The sequence below is a fragment of the Bos grunniens genome, chromosome 3 (assembly GCF_055505025.1).
Source record: "Bos grunniens cultivar Pamir isolate PY7600 chromosome 3, Bosgru_T2T1.0, whole genome shotgun sequence".
Lineage (NCBI taxonomy): Eukaryota > Metazoa > Chordata > Mammalia > Artiodactyla > Bovidae > Bos > Bos grunniens.
The window spans coordinates 80,999,691-81,020,883 of NC_141167.1; the positions used below are offsets into that span (position 1 = coordinate 80,999,691).

At 33.2% G+C, this 21,193-nt stretch overlaps 1 protein-coding gene across 3 annotated transcripts in view; it reads right to left on the reverse strand.

Moving 5' to 3' along the window:
- COL11A1 (collagen type XI alpha 1 chain) overlaps positions 1 to 21,193 on the reverse strand; it is a 225,292-nt gene that overhangs the window by 126,199 nt on the left and 77,900 nt on the right. For all 3 annotated transcript variants that reach the window (XR_015161606.1, XM_086394454.1, XM_086394456.1), the window contains 13 exons: positions 20,334 to 20,375; positions 19,088 to 19,150; positions 18,405 to 18,479; positions 14,438 to 14,521; positions 12,310 to 12,366; positions 8,939 to 8,992; positions 6,005 to 6,058; positions 5,833 to 5,886; positions 5,610 to 5,663; positions 4,236 to 4,289; positions 4,074 to 4,118; positions 664 to 717; positions 194 to 238 (listed from right to left, as the gene is read on the reverse strand). Coding sequence is in view for 2 of the 3 variants with exons in the window: in XM_086394454.1 (XP_086250580.1) it covers positions 194 to 238; positions 664 to 717; positions 4,074 to 4,118; positions 4,236 to 4,289; positions 5,610 to 5,663; positions 5,833 to 5,886; positions 6,005 to 6,058; positions 8,939 to 8,992; positions 12,310 to 12,366; positions 14,438 to 14,521; positions 18,405 to 18,479; positions 19,088 to 19,150; positions 20,334 to 20,375 (735 nt within the window). In the remaining variant the exon portion in view is untranslated. The remainder of the gene's footprint in view (positions 1 to 193; positions 239 to 663; positions 718 to 4,073; positions 4,119 to 4,235; positions 4,290 to 5,609; positions 5,664 to 5,832; positions 5,887 to 6,004; positions 6,059 to 8,938; positions 8,993 to 12,309; positions 12,367 to 14,437; positions 14,522 to 18,404; positions 18,480 to 19,087; positions 19,151 to 20,333; positions 20,376 to 21,193) is intronic.

A 21,193-nucleotide genomic window follows, 5' to 3' on the forward strand; every position in this document is an offset into this window, starting at 1 on the left:
TCTTTTGGATTGAAAAATAGTTCCCATATCATGTTTCCCTTTAGAGAATCTGGAAAATCTTGCAAAATATTAATGCTAGCAGAAGAATTTGGCAAAACATTGTAAGAAACCTTAATTTTAGATTTAGCAACAAAAATGGTTTGCTAGTATTAGAGGACAGAAATGAGTTACTTTATGGATGTCTTGTACATACCATGTTCCCTTTTGGTCCGGGGGGGCCATCCACACCCGCTATACCCTTCAATGAAGAAAAAATATACATAAGTATATACAAGTTCAGATGCTACAATAGAAAATATAAAAAACGAACCTAATAGCATGATACCCAGTAACCTAGGGTAACTAAAAGCCATTTTAGAACTCAATGGAAATGAGGGAAAAAGCAAGGTCTATACTCTCCTCTCCATGTCCATGGAGACATCCTGGCAATATTTTCTACTGTGTGTTGGGAAAAAGAATAAAATACATAAACTAAAAGGAAGAGAAAAGAAAGAAGCAGGTGGAGTGAGTACACTCAGGTAAATTGATAGGCAGCATCATTAGGTCTTAGATTATAATAGTGAAACTTTGGCTGTCTACTGAAAGCTTTTACAGCTTTCTGGCTTTAAGACTCCGGCAATAAGCTTTCCCTAGAACATCTTGAATGTTTTCAACAATACATACAGGCTGTCCAATAGGTCCTGGAGTTCCTCTTGGTCCTAGCAAACCTCGTGGACCCTAGGAGTGAAAAAGAAACAGATTATCAAAAAAAAAAAAAAGGCCTTCAAAACATGTCTTGTCTTTTAAATAAACACATTTTAATGTAATGTTTTGATTAAAATATTTATTCACCCTCTTTCAACACACCAATAAGGGCATTTAAAATAGCATTTTGTGTGACACAATTACCTAGTGTTTATATTGAGCCAAAAGCCAAAATGAATGAGTGAGTCTTTAATATAGAAACTGTATCTTTGAGTCTATAGAATTACATATGAATCACTTGTGAAACTTTCAATATAGGAAATATTTTAAAGCTTTAAGTAAGTAACTTTTGTGCCATTTTCCAATTTGAATAGCAACGCTGAATCTTATTAAATCTTATAATTCAAACAGACTACACAAAGAGTCTTGATGCTCATTTATTTTACATTTAGGTAAATTCCATCTTGAGAGAATATTCTACTGAGAGAAAGAAACAAACAGCTGGAGGACTATATTAGGAAGGTTATAGAAACCACTTTCATGATTTTTATAATTATTATGATTTAAGCAAGCATTTTCTTCTCTTCTTCACCTTCTCCATTTTTTTCCTCCTTCTTTTCCTTCTTCAAAAAAGTCAACAGTATGGTTTACTGTTATATTTACTTGAGAAACTGAGGAGCCTGGTGGGCTATAGTCCAAGGAGTTGCAAAAAGTTGGACACAACTGAGCAACTAACATATACAAACATGCTTTGCCTTTGAATTGACAGGTTCTATAATGTGGCAAACTAGCAGTAAAACTAAGAAGTCTGCTTCTAGTGTGGATCTTTGATTGACTAGGTTTGAGTAAACCTTTCCAAATTAGTTTCCTCATTTGTAAAATTCAATGGAAAAAAGGATATAATTTAATAAATTTTATAGTTATATTTGATATATACTAAACACCTCATTTTTTGTAGTAGCAGTAGCAAGCACCTCATTTTTTGTTTCCTCTAGTAATAATTGTTTATCCTAAACAAATAAAAAATTCTAGAGGTATTGATATAAAAAATTGAAACAAAATAAACAGCCACAAAAACTAGATAAGGTTTTTTGGATGACAAGTTGTTGTTTAGTCGCTCAGTCATGACCAAGTCTTTGTGACCCCATGAACTGCAGCACACCAGACTTCCCTGTCCTTCACTATCTTCTGGAATTTGCTCAAACTCATGTCCATTGAGTAGGTGATGCCATCTAACCATCTCATCCTCTGTCGTCCCCTTCTCCTCTTGCCCCCAATCTTTCCAAGCATCAGGATTTTTTCCAATGAGTTGTCTCTTCGAATCAGGGGGCCAAGGTACTGGAGCTTCAGCATCAGTCCTACCACTGAATATTCAGGGTTGATTTCCTTTAGGATTGACTGATTTCATCTTGCTGTCCAGGGGACTCTCAAGAGTCTTCTCCAGTGCCACAGTTTGAAAGCATCAATTCCTCAGTGTGCAGCCTTCTTTATGGTCCAAGTCTAACATCGGTACATAATTACTGCAAAAACCACAGTTTCGACTATAGGAACCTTTGTTGGCAAAGTGATGTCTCTGCTTTTTAATATACTGTCTAGGTTTCTCATAGCTTTACTTCCAAGAAGTAAAAGTCTTTTAATTTCATGGCTGCAGTCACTGTTTGCAGTGATTTTGGAGCCCAAGAAAATAAAATCTGTCACTGTTTCCACTTTCCCCCCATCTACTTGCCATGACGAGATGGGAATGAAAGCTATGATCTTAGATTTTTGAATGTTGAGTTTTTAGCCAGCTTTTTTTTCACTCTCCTCTTTCATCTTCATCAAGAGGCTCTTTAGTTCTTCTTCAATTTCTGCTATTAGAGTGTTATTATCTGCATATCTGAGGTTGTTGATATTTCCCCATGCATCTTGATTCCAGCTTATGATTCATCCAGCCTGGTATTTTGCAAGATATACTCTGCATAGAAATTAAATAAAAGTGTGAAAGCATGAGCCTTGTTGTACTCCTTTCCCAAGTTTGAACCAGTCTGTTGTTCCATGTTTGGTTATTTAACTGTTGCTTTTTGACCTGCATATAGATTTCAGGAGACAGGTATGGTGGTCTGGTATTCCCATCTCTAAGAATTTTCCAGTTTGTTGTAATCTACACATTCAAAGTATTTAGCATAGTCAATGAAGCAGAAGTAGATTTTTTTTTTTTAATTTTCTAGCTTTTTGTATGATCCAACAAATGTTGGCCATTTGATCTCTGGTTCCTCTGCCTTTTCTAAATCTAGCTTGTTCATCTGGAAGTTCTGGGTTCTTATACTATTGAAGCCTAGCTTGAAGGATTTTGAGCATTATCTTGCTAGCATGTGAAATGAGCACAATTGTATGGTAGTTTGAACATTCTTTGGCATTTGCCTTTCTTTAGGACTGAAATGGAGAAGGCAATGGCACCCCACTCCAGTACTTTTGCCTAGAAAATCCCATGGATGGAGGAGCCTGGTAGGCTGCAGTCCATGTGGTTGCGAAGAGTCGGACACGACTGAGCGACTTCACTTTCATTTTTCAATTTCATGCATTGGAGAAGAAAATGGCAACCCACTCCAGTGTTCTTGCCTGGAGAATCCCAGGGATGGGGGAGCCTGGTGGGCTGCCGTCTATGGGGTCGCACAGAATCGGACACAACTGAAGCTACAGCAGCAGCAACAGCAACAGGACTGAAATGAAAACTGACCTTTCCCAGTCCTGTGGCCACTGCTGAGTTTTCCAATTTTGCTGGCATATTGAGGGCAGCACTTTAACAGCATCATCTTTTAGGATTTGAAATAGCTCAGCTAGAATTCCATCACCACCACAAGCTTTGTTCAAAGTAATGTTTCTTAAGGCCCACTTGACTTCACATTCCAGAATATCTGGCCTTATATGAGTGATCATACCATCGCGGTTAACTGTGTAATTAGGACCTTCTTTATGTAGTTCTTCTGTGTATTCTTGCCACCTCTTCTTAATCTCTTCTGTGTCTGTTACGTCCTTGCCATTTCTGTCATTTATTGTGCCCATCTCTGCATGAAGTGTTCCTTTGGTATCTCCAATTTTCTTGAAGAGATCTATAGTCCTTCCTGTTCTATTGTTTTCCTCTATTTATTTGCATTATTCACTTAAAAAGGCTTTATTATCTCTCCTTGTAGTTAAGATGTTATATCCCACATTTTTTTCCTCTCAATTTCCTAAAATTTAATGACAGAAGAGCTGTAAGTATCCTTTTAAAATGTTTTTTCACATAACAAATTACCTGGTTAGGTTAGGTAAGATTGCAATTATTAGTGACTTTATATTTGTAACACCAAGCACTATTCCTCCTAAATAGGGTATTATTTAAAAAGAAAAAAAAAAGGAAAGTTGCTTACAGCTTCACCTGGAAGACCCCTTGGTCCTATTTCTCCATCTTCTCCCTGTCATGGACGTAATGAATAGGATAGTGATGTGATCAGACAATGCAACATTTCAGCATGGTTTTCTTTAATGTTTTAATTTTAAATATTTCTTAAAAGAAATGAACTTTCATATACCCTTATTCCATCTTCACCAGGAGGACCAGGAGGACCTTGAGGACCTCGTTCACCCTATTAAAGAAATCCAAATACAATTAGAATTTGAAGTAAGCCAGAATATTTATAACTCTATCCTACAGCTATCCTAGCAAAAATAATGAAACATTTGGTAGAAAAACTTATGCTTTATTTTCTCTCCTGAAAACACTTCAGAGATAAGTCATAACTTTATATTAACTGGCATTACAATTTAGTATGCAAGGAAAACATTCCTTCAATTTTGAAAACAAAAAGATTTAAATAAAATATCCAAATAATTTTCAGACTTTTAATTATTACAAACTAACAGAAAATTATTTTGCTGAAGATTGTCTTCATTCTTCATGGTGAATGGATGCACTTTGCTGATTTTTATTTAAATTTTCTCTGCTTCTTAAACAATTCTCATCAATTCAGCACAATTCTGGAAGACTAACAAAGCTTCAATTTAAAAAAAACAAAAACAAAATTATGTATTTCCCTCAACGTGGCACACAGTAGATATTTTGCTAAACTTTCATGGGACTCTCTTTTCTTTATCTTTCTTTTTTTCACTTCTAATTTTCTTAAAGATTGCCTCACCTTTATTTTTAACTTTTGAAGAAGAGTAATGTGAAGATCTAAAGCTGATCTCTTTTGAGAGACCACATCCTGGCTTAATTTCCCACTAAAACTACTGACTGGATTGCTGTTCAACATTGTATATTGTTAATAAGCCCTAGTAAATTATAAATTCCTGCATTGAATTATAAACTTATATTATCACAAAGAAGTAGTCTATGGTATCTCGATCTACCGGCACCATCTAACAAGTATAATAAAATACATTGCCCAGTATATTGTAATATTAACTACAGATTGCCTGCAGGTGTCTTTTGAATATATCCATAGGCAAAATGTAAGAAAGAAATTGAGGTAATTATCAAAAAATTAAATCTCTATACTTGTTCTGTAAATATATTTTGCATATACATAAACATCCTGTAGGAGGGTACAGCAACCCACTCCAGCATTCTTGCCTAGAAAATCATGGACAGAGGACCTGGCGGGCTACAGTCCAGAGGGTCATAAAGACTCTAACAAGACTGAAGCGACTTAGCATGTACACATCCATGTACCTAAAGATTCTGCCTCAACTTATATTTGTGTAAAATGAGTATTTTAATATCTAAAAAATATAATAATATCCCACATATAATTCTACTTATATTTCTTCATGTATCTTTTAGATGTACTAATTTACATGAGTTCACAAATACTTAATTTTCTTATTTCTTAGTGCAGCTATTTAAAATATTTCATAGTATTCTTTTATTATCCCTGTATAAAAAGCAATAGAATGGTATATCTTACCCTGTGACCCTTGTCACCTGGTAGACCTGGAAGTCCATCAAATCCTCGATCCCCCTGTAAAAGCAGCATCATCACCATCATCAACAATGTCATATTCTGAGCTTATTTCTGAACTGTAATTCGAATGTTAAATATTATTTCATATCAAGAAACTTTATTTTAAAATATAAAAACTTCAGGAGAAACTGAGTGAATATACAAACATATGAGACGAGTTCCTGACCTTGGCCCCGGGTTCTCCTGGCATTCCTCTTCCTCCATCAGCACCCGGACGACCCTGACAGTACCAAGAACATGACTAAGCAAAAAGGATTCCAAATAGCACAGAGTAAAAGAAAATAAAATAACTGATGGTTTCAGATGCCCTCAATATGCTCAATGAAAGCAAATCATACCCTTTTTCCAGGTTTTCCTGTTGGACCAGGAGGACCTTGGACACCACGTGGGCCCTATATTAAAACATCATATTTAATTAATTTTATAGAATTCCGGTTCAATAAACTCAATCACATAGAAAAATGGTTTTAGAATTTTATATCTTTTTAGTTTTACCTTAATCACTTTAACACACAAAAAAAACTGTTTCTTGTATAAAAGTCCACATAAAGCAAGAAGATAAGAGAATCAATTTTTCTACATGGCTCCTTGCCAGAAAAAGTCATACTATTTTATTAAGTTTTTATAGACCTATGATTACATATAAACAAAAGGAATGCAAAATGATATTTTAAACTTAAAAAATTCTCAATTACTAAATTCATTCTCAAAACCTTGGGGTTTTACATTTTCCTTGACTGAAAACATTTCATTTCATTCCTCTTCTCTTTCTAATCCCTTTGCTTTCAAATTTCCCTTCTTTTATGGAGATCTTCTCCTAGATATTTATTCTTTTATTGCAAGTATCACATTTGATTGTAACTGTTTTTTGTTTTGGTTTCCATAGTTGAGTCTCCCATTTAACTGTTAACCACCGCAACTTTGGACTACATCTTTTTCTCCATTATACTTCTACAGTTTAGCACAGTGCCTGATACACATTTCTGGAGGATGACTTGGCAAACTCAAATTCAATTACTGACTGGTGCCATGCCATCTCAGATTAAAGTTTTAAGGTCCTCAGTATCTTTCTTGAGGTAGTTCAGTACAATGTTATATCAACATACAATGTCTTATTTGTGAATTAATATACATGTTTTAAAAATAAAATTGCACAGCTTATAATAGATAACATACAGATCCATTAGAAATATGACATAGGCCTTCAATGGCACTAGTGGCAAAGAGCCTGCCTGCCAATGCAGAAGACTTTAGAGATGCAGGTTGACTCTTGGTTGGGAAGATCCCCTGGAAGAAAGCACAGCAACCCACTCCAGTATTCTTGCCAGGAGGATCCCATGCACAGAGAAGCCTGGTGGGCCACAGAGTCACAGGGTTGGACATGACTGAAGCGACATAGGGTAGCATCTCTTTTTAAGTTTAAACAATATGAATTTAATGAGTGTGGTAGAAAATGTAACACACATTTGAAATTACAAGTAATTATTATGATAGCTTTGACACAATGATTATAGAAACATGAAATTAAAGGTGCCTAATAGTTAGAGATTAAAAGAATACAGCTTAAAAATACTGTAGAAAAAAATTCTATCCTATACCCCAGGTGGACGGCAAGGAGCAATAATAACAGGACAAATTCTGTTAGTTTTTAATGAAAATGATCTTTCATTTGATACTGCATCTCACTGGAATTAAGGAAAACTACAAAGACCATGAAAATTGCTGCAGCACGTTTTCAAATTCACCCATTTTGTAAAGAGGTGAGTTGGATCCAGAAATTCATAAACTGTAAAAGGCTAAATTTCCTAACTTTTCAATATTTTTATTCAATCTTTTTATGTAATTCTCAGTTAAGGTACAAATGCTTTCCATTCGTTTATGACAATACTTAACAGGCATAAAAAAAAACTCTCACATTCTGTGTCACTCAAATATCTTTATCAATTTAGGGGAATTTTTTTTCTCATTTCAAAATAAACTGTGGTGCATCCAAACATGGGAATATTAACTCAGTAACAAAAACAAATAAACTACGGATGTGCTCATCAACTGCAACAAATTATGCTGAGTGAAAGAAGACAGTTTCAAAAGATTACATAATGTATGGTTTCATTTATATGATATTCTTGGAAACATAAAACTGTAATGGTGAAGAACAGATCAGCAGTCAGTCAGCTATTAGCAGTAGGAAGAAGATGTGACGGTAAAGTGGTATCAAGTAATTGTTTGGGGTTCTGTAACTGTTCAATATCCAAATGATTGTGGGGGTAGTTAGGGAAAATGCATATAGGTGTTCAAATTCACTTTTACAATATAATATTGTTAAAATAAAATCGATTTTTTTTAAAAAAGGAAAAAATAGATGACCACTTGAAAGCTCCTGCAGCCAATCTGAATCTATACATATTGAGTAAACCAGGAAGCATTTTCATTAAAAAAATGAATGAATTTTAAAAGTACATGATACTTTGTTGTCAGTTCTCTAGAATAAGTATATTCCATAATGTGTTTACAGTGTATGTTTCTATCTACTTATCATTCAAGGAAAAATAATACTTTAAATTTAAATACTGTAAATATATTGTAGGGCTTCCCAGATGGCTCAGTGCAGGAGACTCAGGAAACAGGGGTTCTCTCCCTGGGTTGGGAAGATCCTTTGAAGTAGGAAATGGCAATCCGCTCCAGTATTCTTGCCTAGGTAATCTTATGGACAGAGGAGCCTGGCGGGCTACAGTTCATGGGGCCTCAAAGAGTTGGACATGACTGAGACTGAACACACATGCATGTGCAACAATATGTGAGATCTTTCTAAGAATTTCAGCTCAGATGTTCTCAGTTTCTCTTGATTTCCTCAGCTCTACAAAGGATTTAAAGTAAGCGTCTTTTAGATACATTAAATATCCTTTCTGAGAGAATTTATTAGATTTGGTCTCCACAAGAAACATTTTAGGCTTGTGTCAGGGTTGCTATAAGTACAATCGCAATGGTTCTGCTTTGCTCTGTACAATTTTAAACCAATTTAATATTCAGAAGACCTATTACTATCAAGACTTTATAATTCTAGCTTATTGTCTTCTTCTAATATTGTTTAAATTAATCAAATTATTGGTAGTCAACTGACCATTAGAGATTTTTCAATTAAAGAAGTTGATGTGAGCTGAAAGGCCATGTAAGTAATTTCTTTACTCCTAAAACAAATGGCAGACCCTTCAATTACCATAATAGATAAAATAAATTTAAATATTAAATAAGTGAAATAGGTTAATTTTTACCTGAGGACCTGGATCACCCATCTCACCTTTGGCCCCAGAAGAACCAGGCCCACCCTGTAGAGAAAAAGTGAAGACATATTCATTTAATTTTGTAATTCTCTAATCAGTTGTGTCCTACTATTTTCACTTGAAATAAACATTATTCAAAATACATTTCTTCAAATATGATTTTATTAGTTAATACAATAAAATTTTCAAGTCTTCTGAATGAAACACATCTCTTCTCAGATTTTGACTGTATTCACATGTGGGAACTATGTTTAAAAGCTTATATTTACTGATAATCACACAGAAGCCAATTTCATGAGCTCACACTGAGATATTCTCTAATGTGTATGCCATCAGAGCACTTACCACCATACTCAGGCATTATTTATCATTACACTGTGGTGCAGTACTAGAGAAAACACATTTTTACAGACTTGGTTACACACTGAATCCATTTATACAACTTGGAAACATGCTAATGCTTTTATACTCAGAAATTTCTGAAACGCTGAATTCTATAGCAATAAAACATCAAAAACAGATGCTATTGCTATCATTATAATGTCCTGAAATAATGTTAAAGCATTTTCCCCTAGATTGTTCTGTATTAATTTTCCCCACAAAAATAAATCCTATGACAAAGCCTCTTACAAATATTTACATAAGTCAAGAAGTGCAACAAAAATCTGGCACATTAACTGGAAAAAATATAAAATCACTTTATAAAAGTGCTGTGAGTTTAAAAAAAATAAATACTAGGCCATTCACCCTCCTAAAGAGCTTTAAAACTTTAAAATTGAACATAATGATAATAGTTACTTCATGCTGAAGTATACTTTGTGTGTTTAAAAAGTTTCTGATTTATTTAAATCAATATTCTACTAAATATTGCCTTGAATCAAAGTGCAAAAAGGCTAAAATTATACAAAGCCTGAAAATGCTAGGTGTTGAGAGCCTCCTGGTGGCTCCAAAGTAAAATAACTGTTAATGTGACTGCCAAAAAATATGGCAAGTCAAGTAATATGAATATTCCAGTCTTGAAGATCATGCTTGTAATCTTGCAGTCAAATTTCTTCAAGAAAGAAACTGGAGTTCTACATTAAATGAGATTATTATTCAGACCTGAATGCAAAGAACAGTTCAATAATCTAATTAATTTATTACATTGTATATCTGTATATAAGCACTATCTACTTAACAGATTATAATTACTTTGCCCAAACACTTATTCTAAAAATTGTCATGCAATCATTGACAGTAACAGAAAAAGCAAAAGAACATTTTCAAGATTTCCTAAATATTTTATAATATAGATCTCCTTTTATCTATAAAAGCAATTGGAAATAAATAATTGAATAAAGGAAGTGCTCATGGAAAAAATGAAAATATTTATGTCTTAAAATATTGCTTCTTTTTAAAATCTTAATATATAAAACATTTTTAGACTCTAAAATTAAGATTATTGACAGTCTGTAATAACTTTATGTTTTGGAGCAATGAAAATAGAAGAGAAAATGGTGAAAACAAACAACGTGATTACTTTCTCTCAATACCTACCTTTAATATTTTAGGAAGCTAAAACACTCTATAACAAAGACTTTAGTAATAAAATCAATTAATCTTGGATATTACATTGAGAATGGTAATGTAATAACATGGGTGTTAATGTTTTCCCTTTGCAAACATGCTGTGAATGTCTGGCCCTAAATGACTGGTGAAAACAGAACAGCTCAATGTAACAAGCTTTCATGGATTCTGTTCATCACTGCCCTTACCCTATATAAATCCACTAGATTTGTATTTGTCAGGATGATAAGTAGGAAAATGCCTTTAATTTTAGAGATTCTAGACTGATGTTTTAAAATTAAACAATAGGCAGTGTTTCCCAAGCATTCTTGAACATAAGATTCAGCCTGCTGCCTCATTAAAAATACATTTTGTCAGTTCCAACCCTAAATCTGCCTCTCCAACTCTGAATTTGCCTCATCAGAGTCTCAAGTTCCAGGCTCCAGGAACTTTCACTTTTAATAAAATATACACATGATTCTTCCACTCCCATATCTGTAAAACACCAGCATATTAGTGATTTTCCTCAGTCATGTAAATTTGTTATTACTAATAAGCAACTAAACATTAATTCTATTTCTTCCTTTGTTAACTGACATAAACTCTTTCATTTCCTTATTATATTTTGTAAGGCAGAGCAGTAAAACTATATGATAAATACATAATAATGCATTTAGAAATGTGTAATTTAAATTCTGTGGAACATACTGCCAGAACACATGTTCCACATGAGCTCGTATGATTGAGTGTATAGCCCTGAAAATACATAAAATGCTATAAAATTTCAAGAATGAATTCAAAGAACTATAAATATCTGGAAAAATACATAAAAAACACTTGAATAAATTACATGAAGAAAACTAGCATCCCAATAAGGTCAATAAAACAGAATTAGAAAACTATTTAATTGATCATATTTGAATAAAAAAGTTTTGCTGTGTCTAATCAGCAAACCAAAAGTAAACTTTTAATGTTAAGCATAATAATTTCTATAAGTACCATTATTTCAATAAAGTATATTGCACATATAAGATCATATCGAAAGCATAGTATAGCTTTTAATATCAAAAACAAATACTTAAATTATAAATTATTCCATCAATTTTAAAATCAATGTAAAACTAGGCTGGAATTTTTCAGTTCTTTTCTCTTTTTTAAAAAGAATCTTTTGTTGTGTGTGTGTGTGTGTGTGTGTGTGTGTGTGTGAATTGCTATAGTCCTTAGCATTTGGTAAATTTCAAAATATTTGAGATTATTTTTTAAAAATATAGACTACATTAGCTTGTCAGTAAGCTTATAAGGAAAAACAAAACACATTTTCCAAGAGCCTCTGAAAGACAAAATAGCTTTTCTAATATCTGAAACAATTCATGAAATACTATAGGCAACTTAAAGTTTAAGCCACGTCTCTTGTTTTCTCCTAAGATTATGGACAATTTTTCATTAGCCTCATATATTTTTGCTTTTTTATCAATTCTTTTTAACCTAAAATTAAATCTCAAGAATTTATTGTAAAATTGAAATTCAATAGCTCTATTGTACAAATAATTAGTATTGTTTTAAAAGTTAATAATTGGATATGTGATTTAATTATATTTTTCATTGTATTATTTGAGAACTTCCTACGGCAATTTTTCATTAAAATTTACTGAGGACTGAATTCAAATAGCTTCTTTTAAATGGAAACAAAATGAGGTGTAAGTCTATTTATTTACCTTACTTTCACCAGCCAGAGATATGAAAACAGCCTGACCAAAGCTCACAAGGAACTACGAATACAGGAATTTAAATATATAAAATCTTATTGGATAACCTACCACAGGACCCGGTCTTCCAGTCAGACCCATTGGGCCAGGTGGACCTCTCAAAGCAATCTAGAAAACAAAATAAAGCAAATTCAGGAACAATACCTTGGATGAGCATATTAAACCACAATAATTATTTGTACAAGTTGCCCTTGAGTAACAGCGTGATCAACAGAGGCATAATAGCTATGCAGAAAGGGTGATTACTGAAGAATCATGTTTCTAAAATGACAATGACATAAGTATCAAACTTTTTTAAACTGTTGTAACTTATATAGTCTTATACTATATATTTATTATTTATCTAATGATAAAAGTAAAAATATATTTTAATATCTAATAAGAAACTTAATATCTGATCATTTTTCTACTCAAATGTACATTTAGAATATTGCATAAATTTCTCTTCAATATGTAGGTGCAATTCTCATTGAAAATACTTTCAGTTGTGAACAATTTGAGATGCTTTTTAAGTAAGTTTTCTAGCAATATCTTACAAAAAGCTATGACAATTCAAGCCAAATAAAAGCAAAATTGATCAGGAAGTGTTAAGATAATATAGCTATTTTAACAAATCTCAAATTTAGTGCTTTATGGAAAAATACATTTATTTTATAGAATCATAGGCATAATAGACTGATTACATGCACTATTGACACTGAATATTAGAAATGTGAAATTAGCACACTTGTAAAGCTGGAACAATTAGAGTAAAAAGATAAATATTTGACAGGTGTTAAATTAGTGTGGTGTGCTATTTTTGAATATTAGTGATTCCAAAGATGAATATTTAGATTACCATAGCAGATATAAAAATATTACAATAGAAATAATATGTAAAATCATATTAGAAAAGTGCATGAGATGAAAACAGTAATATCTCCAAAATTACACTACTGACTCACCATGAGATTTTTGACAATACACTTCTTAATCCTTGAGATTAAATATCTGAAAAATTGGAATTATAATGCTTGCTACCTATTTCCAAGTAGATTAAAAGGACTAATAAAATTAGGAATTCAGTGGCCTAATAAACTATTTAAGCTCAAATAATTATCTAAAACTTGTCCAAAGTAATATAATTTGTAAGTTGTATGCACCATTAGTAAATCAATTTAAATATTTTTAGACTTCTATCATGTCAAGATCTAATAAACAAGTATTTTAAATTTTCATTGTCTTTATAGATGATGTAACCAAACAATGATATTTTTTCAAATAGACTTACATTTTCATATAATGTATGCAGTCATAAATTAATGATGATAAATAGTTATCACCAAAATGATTTATATCACTTAGGAAGCAGGAACTCATATCCATACCACTGTAAGCCTTTTATTTCCTTTCTCCTTGAAAAGAAAACAAGACTACACTATGAATAAAAGTATTATATCACTTTCAACTCTTTCCTGATCCATTCTTTTTATTTCTTTATTTTATTTTAATTGTAATGGAAAAAATTTAAAAATAAACAATTTTATATTCTACATGTATGCAGATAGTGGAAAACTTTTAGTTGACAATAAAGTATGAACTGAGCAGGTCTGGGAAAAATAAAATATAGATTACAATGTTTCACACATAGACTGCATATTTGAAGGTTTCTTTCCTACACAAGAATGCCTAAGAAACTGAAATTTCTGGATTAATTGGATATCCTGAATAATCTGTAAGATTAGGTGGAAAAATTATTTAAAAGTTTACCCTCTTTATTCATTGATCACCGACATACGACATACGCCTTAGCAGGGAAAACTGGATGTGAAAGATAAAGGACGTTATGTATAAATTCACCATCAGCCCTCTTTGAATAAAATTAGAAAATGTGTGTGTTATGGTTTGTGTGTTTTTGCAAGAATTATGTGTAGTAATACTGCAAAGGCCAGTCATTTAAATTCAATATCAAATAAAATATTCCTACCGGAAAAACAGATATTTTCTTAGCATCTTCTCCATCTAGATTCAATATACTATATAGAATTTTGTTTATAATAGTAGCACCCTCCAGATACATACACACACACACACACACACACACACACACACACCTCACACACTCTCTGTCTCTTTCTCTCTCTCTTGTGTAATTGAACACATAATCAGGTTATGGGACTACATGTTGATCCTTTCTTACCCGAGCCTGCTGAAGAATGGCCTGGGCCTGAGCTTCCTGAGCAGAGACGGTTGGTCCTTTGGAACTATCACCGCCATAACGAAACTAAAAAAAAGATAATAACGTACAAAAGCTCAAAATCAGACTTTCTCAAATAGGTGCCTTAATTACCAGTTTAAACACTACTTACTTAAAATGATGGCATTTTACAAAGTGTGAGGTAATTCCATCATGAATCATACCTTGATTTTTTTCTAAATTTTCCTTTTATTAAGATACGGAGGTTCTCTAGACCATGCTTTACCACATTTAGAAGAGACTACAGAATCTACAATTTTAAATTCCATAATTTTTGAAAACACTGGAATAAGCCATCATCCATTTCTTTACCTGTGCAAACGCTACCCACTTTATCCACTCATTTGTGAAAATTCTAAATGCACTCAGTTCAACAGTATTATAGATCAACTGCTATTTTCTGAGCAAAACTTCTAGAATCTCTGAGAACACAGAGGAAATCTTCCTTGAGATGGATTCAGTTTGTTTACCTTAAGTAATTATACTAGGAAACATCCTTTCTGTATCCCTTCATAAAATGCTAAAGCTCCTTTTGATTTTTAACTCAAAATGCAGGATGAATAAGTTTCTCATGCTATATTATTATTACTTGAGTCTATATTATATTTAAATAGATAAACCTATTTTTTCACAAGAACTTGGGCAACTTTATAAATCTTTTTGAAGTATATTTGGTTTACAAGGTTGTGTTAGCTTCTGGTATTACAGAGAAGTAATATGTATATATATGGGTACTATATACTTTATCATATTCTCTTCTGCTATGATTTATTATAATTTAATATATCTGCCTGTGCTATACAATAGAACCTGTTTATCTTTTTTTATGTATAGTAGCTTTTATCTGCTAATTCTCTACCTTTCTTCTCCTTTGGTAAGTATAAGTTTGCTTTTTAAGTCTGTGAGTCTGTTTCTGTTTTGTATGTAAGTTCATTTGTATCATGTTTTAGTTTTCACATATAAGTGATAATGTATGATATTTGTCTTTCTCTGTCTGACTTATTTCACCCAGTATGATAATCAATAGTTTCATCCATGCTGCTTTTTATTAATAATAGCTGAATAGTATTCCATTATTATATACATATATTTTATGTCCATTCATCTGTTACTGAACATTTAGGTTGCTTCCATGTCCTGGCTATTGTAAAGAGAGCTGCTATGAACACTGGGGGTACATGTATCGTTTCAAATTTTAGTATTCTCTAGATATATGTCTAGGAGTGGGGCTCTAGGGCCATATGGTAACCCTATTTTAGTTTTTTAAGTTTTAGTTTTTTAAGGAACCTTCATACTGTTTTCCATAGAAGGTTCATCAATTTACATTCCCAGTAACAGTGTAGGAGAATTTCCTTTTGTCCACATCCTCTCCAGCATTTATTATTTGTAGTCTTTTAAATGATGGCCATTCTGACTGGCATGAGTTTATATCTCATTATAGTTTGGAATTTTATTTCTCTAATAGTTGGCAATGTTTAGCATCTCTTTTTGTTCCTATTGATAATTTGTATGTCTTCTTTAGAGAAATGCCTACTTCAGTTCAGTTCAGTTCAGTTGCTCAGTTGTGTCCGACTCTTTGCGACCCCATGAACCACAGCACTCCTGGCCTCCCTGTCCATCACCAACTCCCAGAGTTTACCCAAACCCATGTCCATTGTGTCAGTGATGCCATCCAACCAGCTCATCCTCTGTCATCCCCTTCTCCTCCTGCCCTCAATTTTTCCCAGCATCAGGATCTTTTCAAATGAGTCAGCTATCCACACAGGTGGCCAAAGTATTGGAGTTACAGCTTCAACATCAGTCCCTCTAATGAACACCTAGGACTGATCTCCTTTAGGATGGACTGGTTGGATCTCCTTGCAGTCCAAGGGACTCTCAAGAGTCTTCTCCAACACCATCAATTCTTTGGTGTTCAGCTTTCTTTATAGTCCAACTCTCACATCCATACATGACCACTGGAAAAACCATAGCCTTGACTAGATGGACCTTTGTTGGCAAAGTAATGTCTCTGCTTTTTAATATGCTGTCTAGGTTGGTCATAACTTTCCTTCCAAGGAGCAAGCGTCTTTTAATTTCATGGCTGCAATCACCATCCGCAGTGATCTTGGAGCCCAGAAAAACAAAGTCAGCCACTGTTTCCCTGTCTATTTGCCATGAAGTGACGGGACCGGATGCCATGATCTTAGTTTTCTGAATGCCTACTTAGTCTTTCCATCTATTTCTTGATTGTGTGTGTGTGTGTGTGTGTTTAATTTAATTTAATTTAATTTTTAAAGTTTACAATATTGTATTGGTTTTGCCATATATCAAAATGAATCCGTCACAGGTATACATGTGTTCCCCATCTTGAACCCTCCTCCCTCCTCCCTCCCCATACCATCCCTCTGGGTCGTCCCAGTGCACCAGCCCCAAGCATCCAGTATCGTGCATCGAACCTGGACTGGCGACTCGTTTCATATATGATATTATACATGTTTCAATGCCATTCTCCCAAATCATCCCACCCTCGCCCTCTCCCACAGAGTCCAAAAGACTGATCTATACATCAGCGTCTCTTTTGCTGTCTTGTATATAGGGTTATTGTTACCATCTTTCTAAATTCCATATATATGCGTTAGTATACTGTATTGGTGTTTTTCTTTCTGGCTTACTTCACTCTGAATAATAGGGTTTTTGTTTTGTTTGGTTTTTTTTTTTGGTTTTACTGGTGTTGTTATTAAGCTATATGAGATGTATATTTTGGAAATTAAGTCAGTGATGGCTGCATATTTTGCAAGTATTTTCTCCCAGTCTATTGGTTGCCTTTTGTTTTGTTTATGGTATCCTTCACTGTGCAAAAGTTTATAAGCTTGATTAGGTCCCATTTGTATTTTGCTTTTGTTTCTATTACCCTGGGAAACCGACCCATGAAAACATTGTTATGATTTATGTCAAATAATGTTTTACCTATGTTCTCTTCTAGAAGGTTTATGGTATCATGTCTTACAGTTAATCTTTAAAACATTTTGAGTTTATTTTTGTGTATGGTGTGAGGGTGTGTTTGAACTTTATTGATTAATATTTGGCTGTCCAACTTTCCCAACACTACTTGATGAAAAGACAGGCTTTTCCACATTGTATATTCTTTCCTTGTTTATCAAAGATTAATAATTGACCATAGGTATGTCAGTTTATTTCTGGGCTCTCTCCTCTGTTCCATTGATCATTTGTCTTTTTGTGCCAGCATTATGCTGTTTTGATTGCTGTAACTTTGTAGTAAAGTTACTTTCCTGAAGTCTGGGAAACTTATGTCTCCACCTTTGTTCATTTTCCTGTTTCGCATTGGCAATTCTGGGCCTTTTTGGTTCCATATACATTTTGGGATTTTTTTTTTTAATTCTATTGATAGTTATATGAAAAACAACATGGGTAATTTGATAGAGATTGCATTAAATCTGTAGATTGCTTTTGGGTAGTAAGGTCATTTTAATATTAATTCCTCTGTGCAACTTTAAAAAGCAATCTTAAGGTAAATTAAATAATTTGGGGGCAATGAATAATAACAGTATAAATATATGTTATTTAAAAAGTATCAGCTAGTGTCTATATGGTGGTAAACAGTATACTAATTTTATGTAGTACATGAAATGCATGCCACCCATATGACTCAGGACAAAGTACACAATTAAAAATACTAAGTCCTTTAAGCTTTGTTTTCAAAATATAATGAAATAATAAAGGCTTAGTTCTACTGCAAAGTTAATATTTACCAGAATTTTGCTTTATTAAATTTTCCAGTTACTGGAGGCTGCTTCAAGTATCTCTACCTCATACAGTAGATTTTTGATTGATCTATAATATGATTCTGCAATATTTTTCAGCAATAGGATGACAAAACATGAGATTATCTTTATAACAATAAAATACATACCGGTAACACTAACATGGTACCAGGAGGACCAGGTAGACCATCAGCCCCTGGTAAACCAGGACGTCCTGGAGGACCCTAGGGAAGTAAATGAAATCATCAAAATTAATAAATAAACTTTGAATGCCATAACTCTACATTACCTAATTTTTAATTTGTCCTCTACTCCTTGGTTAATCTTTTATTAATAGTAAGTATATCTAGAGAGGACTGTATTTAACTGCACTAGTTTTACAGAATTTAAATGATACATAAATTTATTGCTACTCAAGGAAGAAGAAAAAAGGGATTTTGCAAGAAGAGTTCCTACAGACTTAACATAAATAGTCTATTTCACCATATGACCCAGGACATGATCTTCAAATTAGGATGCAGGCTTATTAACTCTTTCTACCAGCATTCAGCTAAACATTTGTAGTAGTTCCTGGAAAATATGTCTTAATTCCAAAGGAAGAACTTGCTCTAATGTATCAGGTTCATATAAAAAAAATTGATTATAATAATAAAAAATTTCTTACTAATTATAAGATCAATGCATATTCTCTCCTCTCATTTTTAAAATTATAGTTAGAAAAGTTAAACAAAGCTCACATGTTATTCAAGTGAGAAGAATAATATCTTAAATTTGTAGAATATACTTTAATTCTTTTTATTTAAGTTGCATTCTTTTGAATCCCTTCACTTACCCTCTCGCCAGGGTCACCAGGGGGTCCAGTGGGGCCTTGTAGACCTGGAGGACCCATAAGACCCTACAGAGAAATAAACCATGATGAGTCAGATTCCTGAATTTATTAGTATTCAGGCAAATTCATTCTACCAAAATCAAAGACAAACTCATTTATATTTCATAAACAAACACTTTCTCCCAAACAACTGGCCTATTAAACTTCCCATAAAAAGAGAACATATATGGGCCACTTTATAGCTAGTTCAACTCTTCCCCTACAAGGCTGTTCTCAGGGTAGACACAGACATTCCATGGAAGAACAGAAAAGGAGATTCTGCCAATGTTCAGTCCCTGAGGGGGAAGCTGGTTCCCAGCTCTTGTGAAAGAAATGGTATACTCATTCAGACTGCAAAAATGTGACCACTAAGTTGAAATCTAGAAATCATTTATCTTCTTCTATGGGTGTAAGTATTTATAGGCAGGAATATAATATATTTAATTCACATGACAAGAGTTTAATTAATTCCACAAAAGAAAGAAGATTTCTTACAATGTCAGATCAGTACAACTCCCTGACAATAAAGACACACTGATGAGTAACAACAGCCTTATTAAAAAATGACAATGGAAGCTGATAATCACTACATTCGGCAGTACAATAAAGGCAGCTATAGTCTACTTAGAATTCTCAACTCCATTCATTGAGATATGCTTATACCTCTAAAAAGAAAAGAAAGAAGGCCTTTATATATTTTTATAATTTTCAAGCACAAAGTTGAAGATGAGGTTAGAAAAGTCAGAGATAATTAAACAACAAAAAATATTTAAAACAAAATTTAATTTCATATTTCTCAAAAGAGTATCATTTGGATAGCCAAATCAGAAACTGATTTAAGGCCACCAGGTCCTTGCCTCTATAATTCAATACTCAAATGTGTGTGTGTGTGCTTAGTCGCTCAAGAATGTCTGACACTTTGTGACCCTATGGACTGTAGTCCACCAGGTTCTTCTGTCCATGGGGATTCTCCAGGCAAGAATACTGGAGTGGGTTGCCATGCCCTCCTCCAGGGGATCTTCCAAACCCAGGGATCTTCCAAATCCTGGGATCAAACCCAATTCTCCTGCATTACAGACAGATTCTTTACTGACTGAGTCATCAAGGAAGCTCCATACTCAAATAAAATATATAAATTCAACAGTATAATAGAAATCTTATATCTGATTTAAAAAAATCAAGACAAAAATAATCTTAAAACATTACATACCGCAGGTCCTGCAGGCCCTGGTGGTCCTTCAATAAGCATGCCCTACAGTTAAAGAAAAGATAAAGTCATTACTAGGGCAATGGAACCCCTAACCTCTTATCTAATTGGCTGTATGAAAGCACCACATTACAGCACTTTAAAAGGTGAATTATCTGCTCCTACATACAAAGATAATTGCAAGCATTTTTGTACAGGGGAGGGAGGAAATTCAAAACGATAGAAGACATAATTCCTGTCCTGAGAAAATCCATGAACTAATTAGCAAGGAAAGAAATATTCAGATAAGTAATATTACAAAAAGAATATACTAAGTGCTCCCCAAAAGGGTAAATATATTTAACCAAATTTTTTCTAGCAGCCAGAATAACACCTGGTACATCTCAAGAACATGATAAATATTTGCTGTGTGAATGAAAGGATGGGAGAAAGAGCACCTAAGCACTTTAATTTAGGGAAAGGGGAGTAAAGTCCATGTTAAAGAATTAGGCATAAATGTAAGTTCTTAAATAGACAAGAAATAGAATACTATTTCAGGATAAGAACCCAATTCTAAAAGTTTTTGATTCTACTCTGAAAATTGTCTTGTCATTTTAAAAGCTAGTTGTAACTTTGCATAACAAAGACAAATTTATTCTGAAAATTGTTTTTAAAGATGTTGGTGAGCATATGATGTGCTTTCTCAGATTTTGGAGTAATAGACTACAATGTTCTTAGAGATGCAGCCTTTTTATGTTTATCTTCCTCCATCACTTAAAAAAAAATTTTGTCCTTGCAGATTCTGAAATGATTTTCATGAGCTTGAGGTAGTTCAACATACTTCCCAAATTGCTGATTAAGGAGAATGATAGTAAAATTGATTT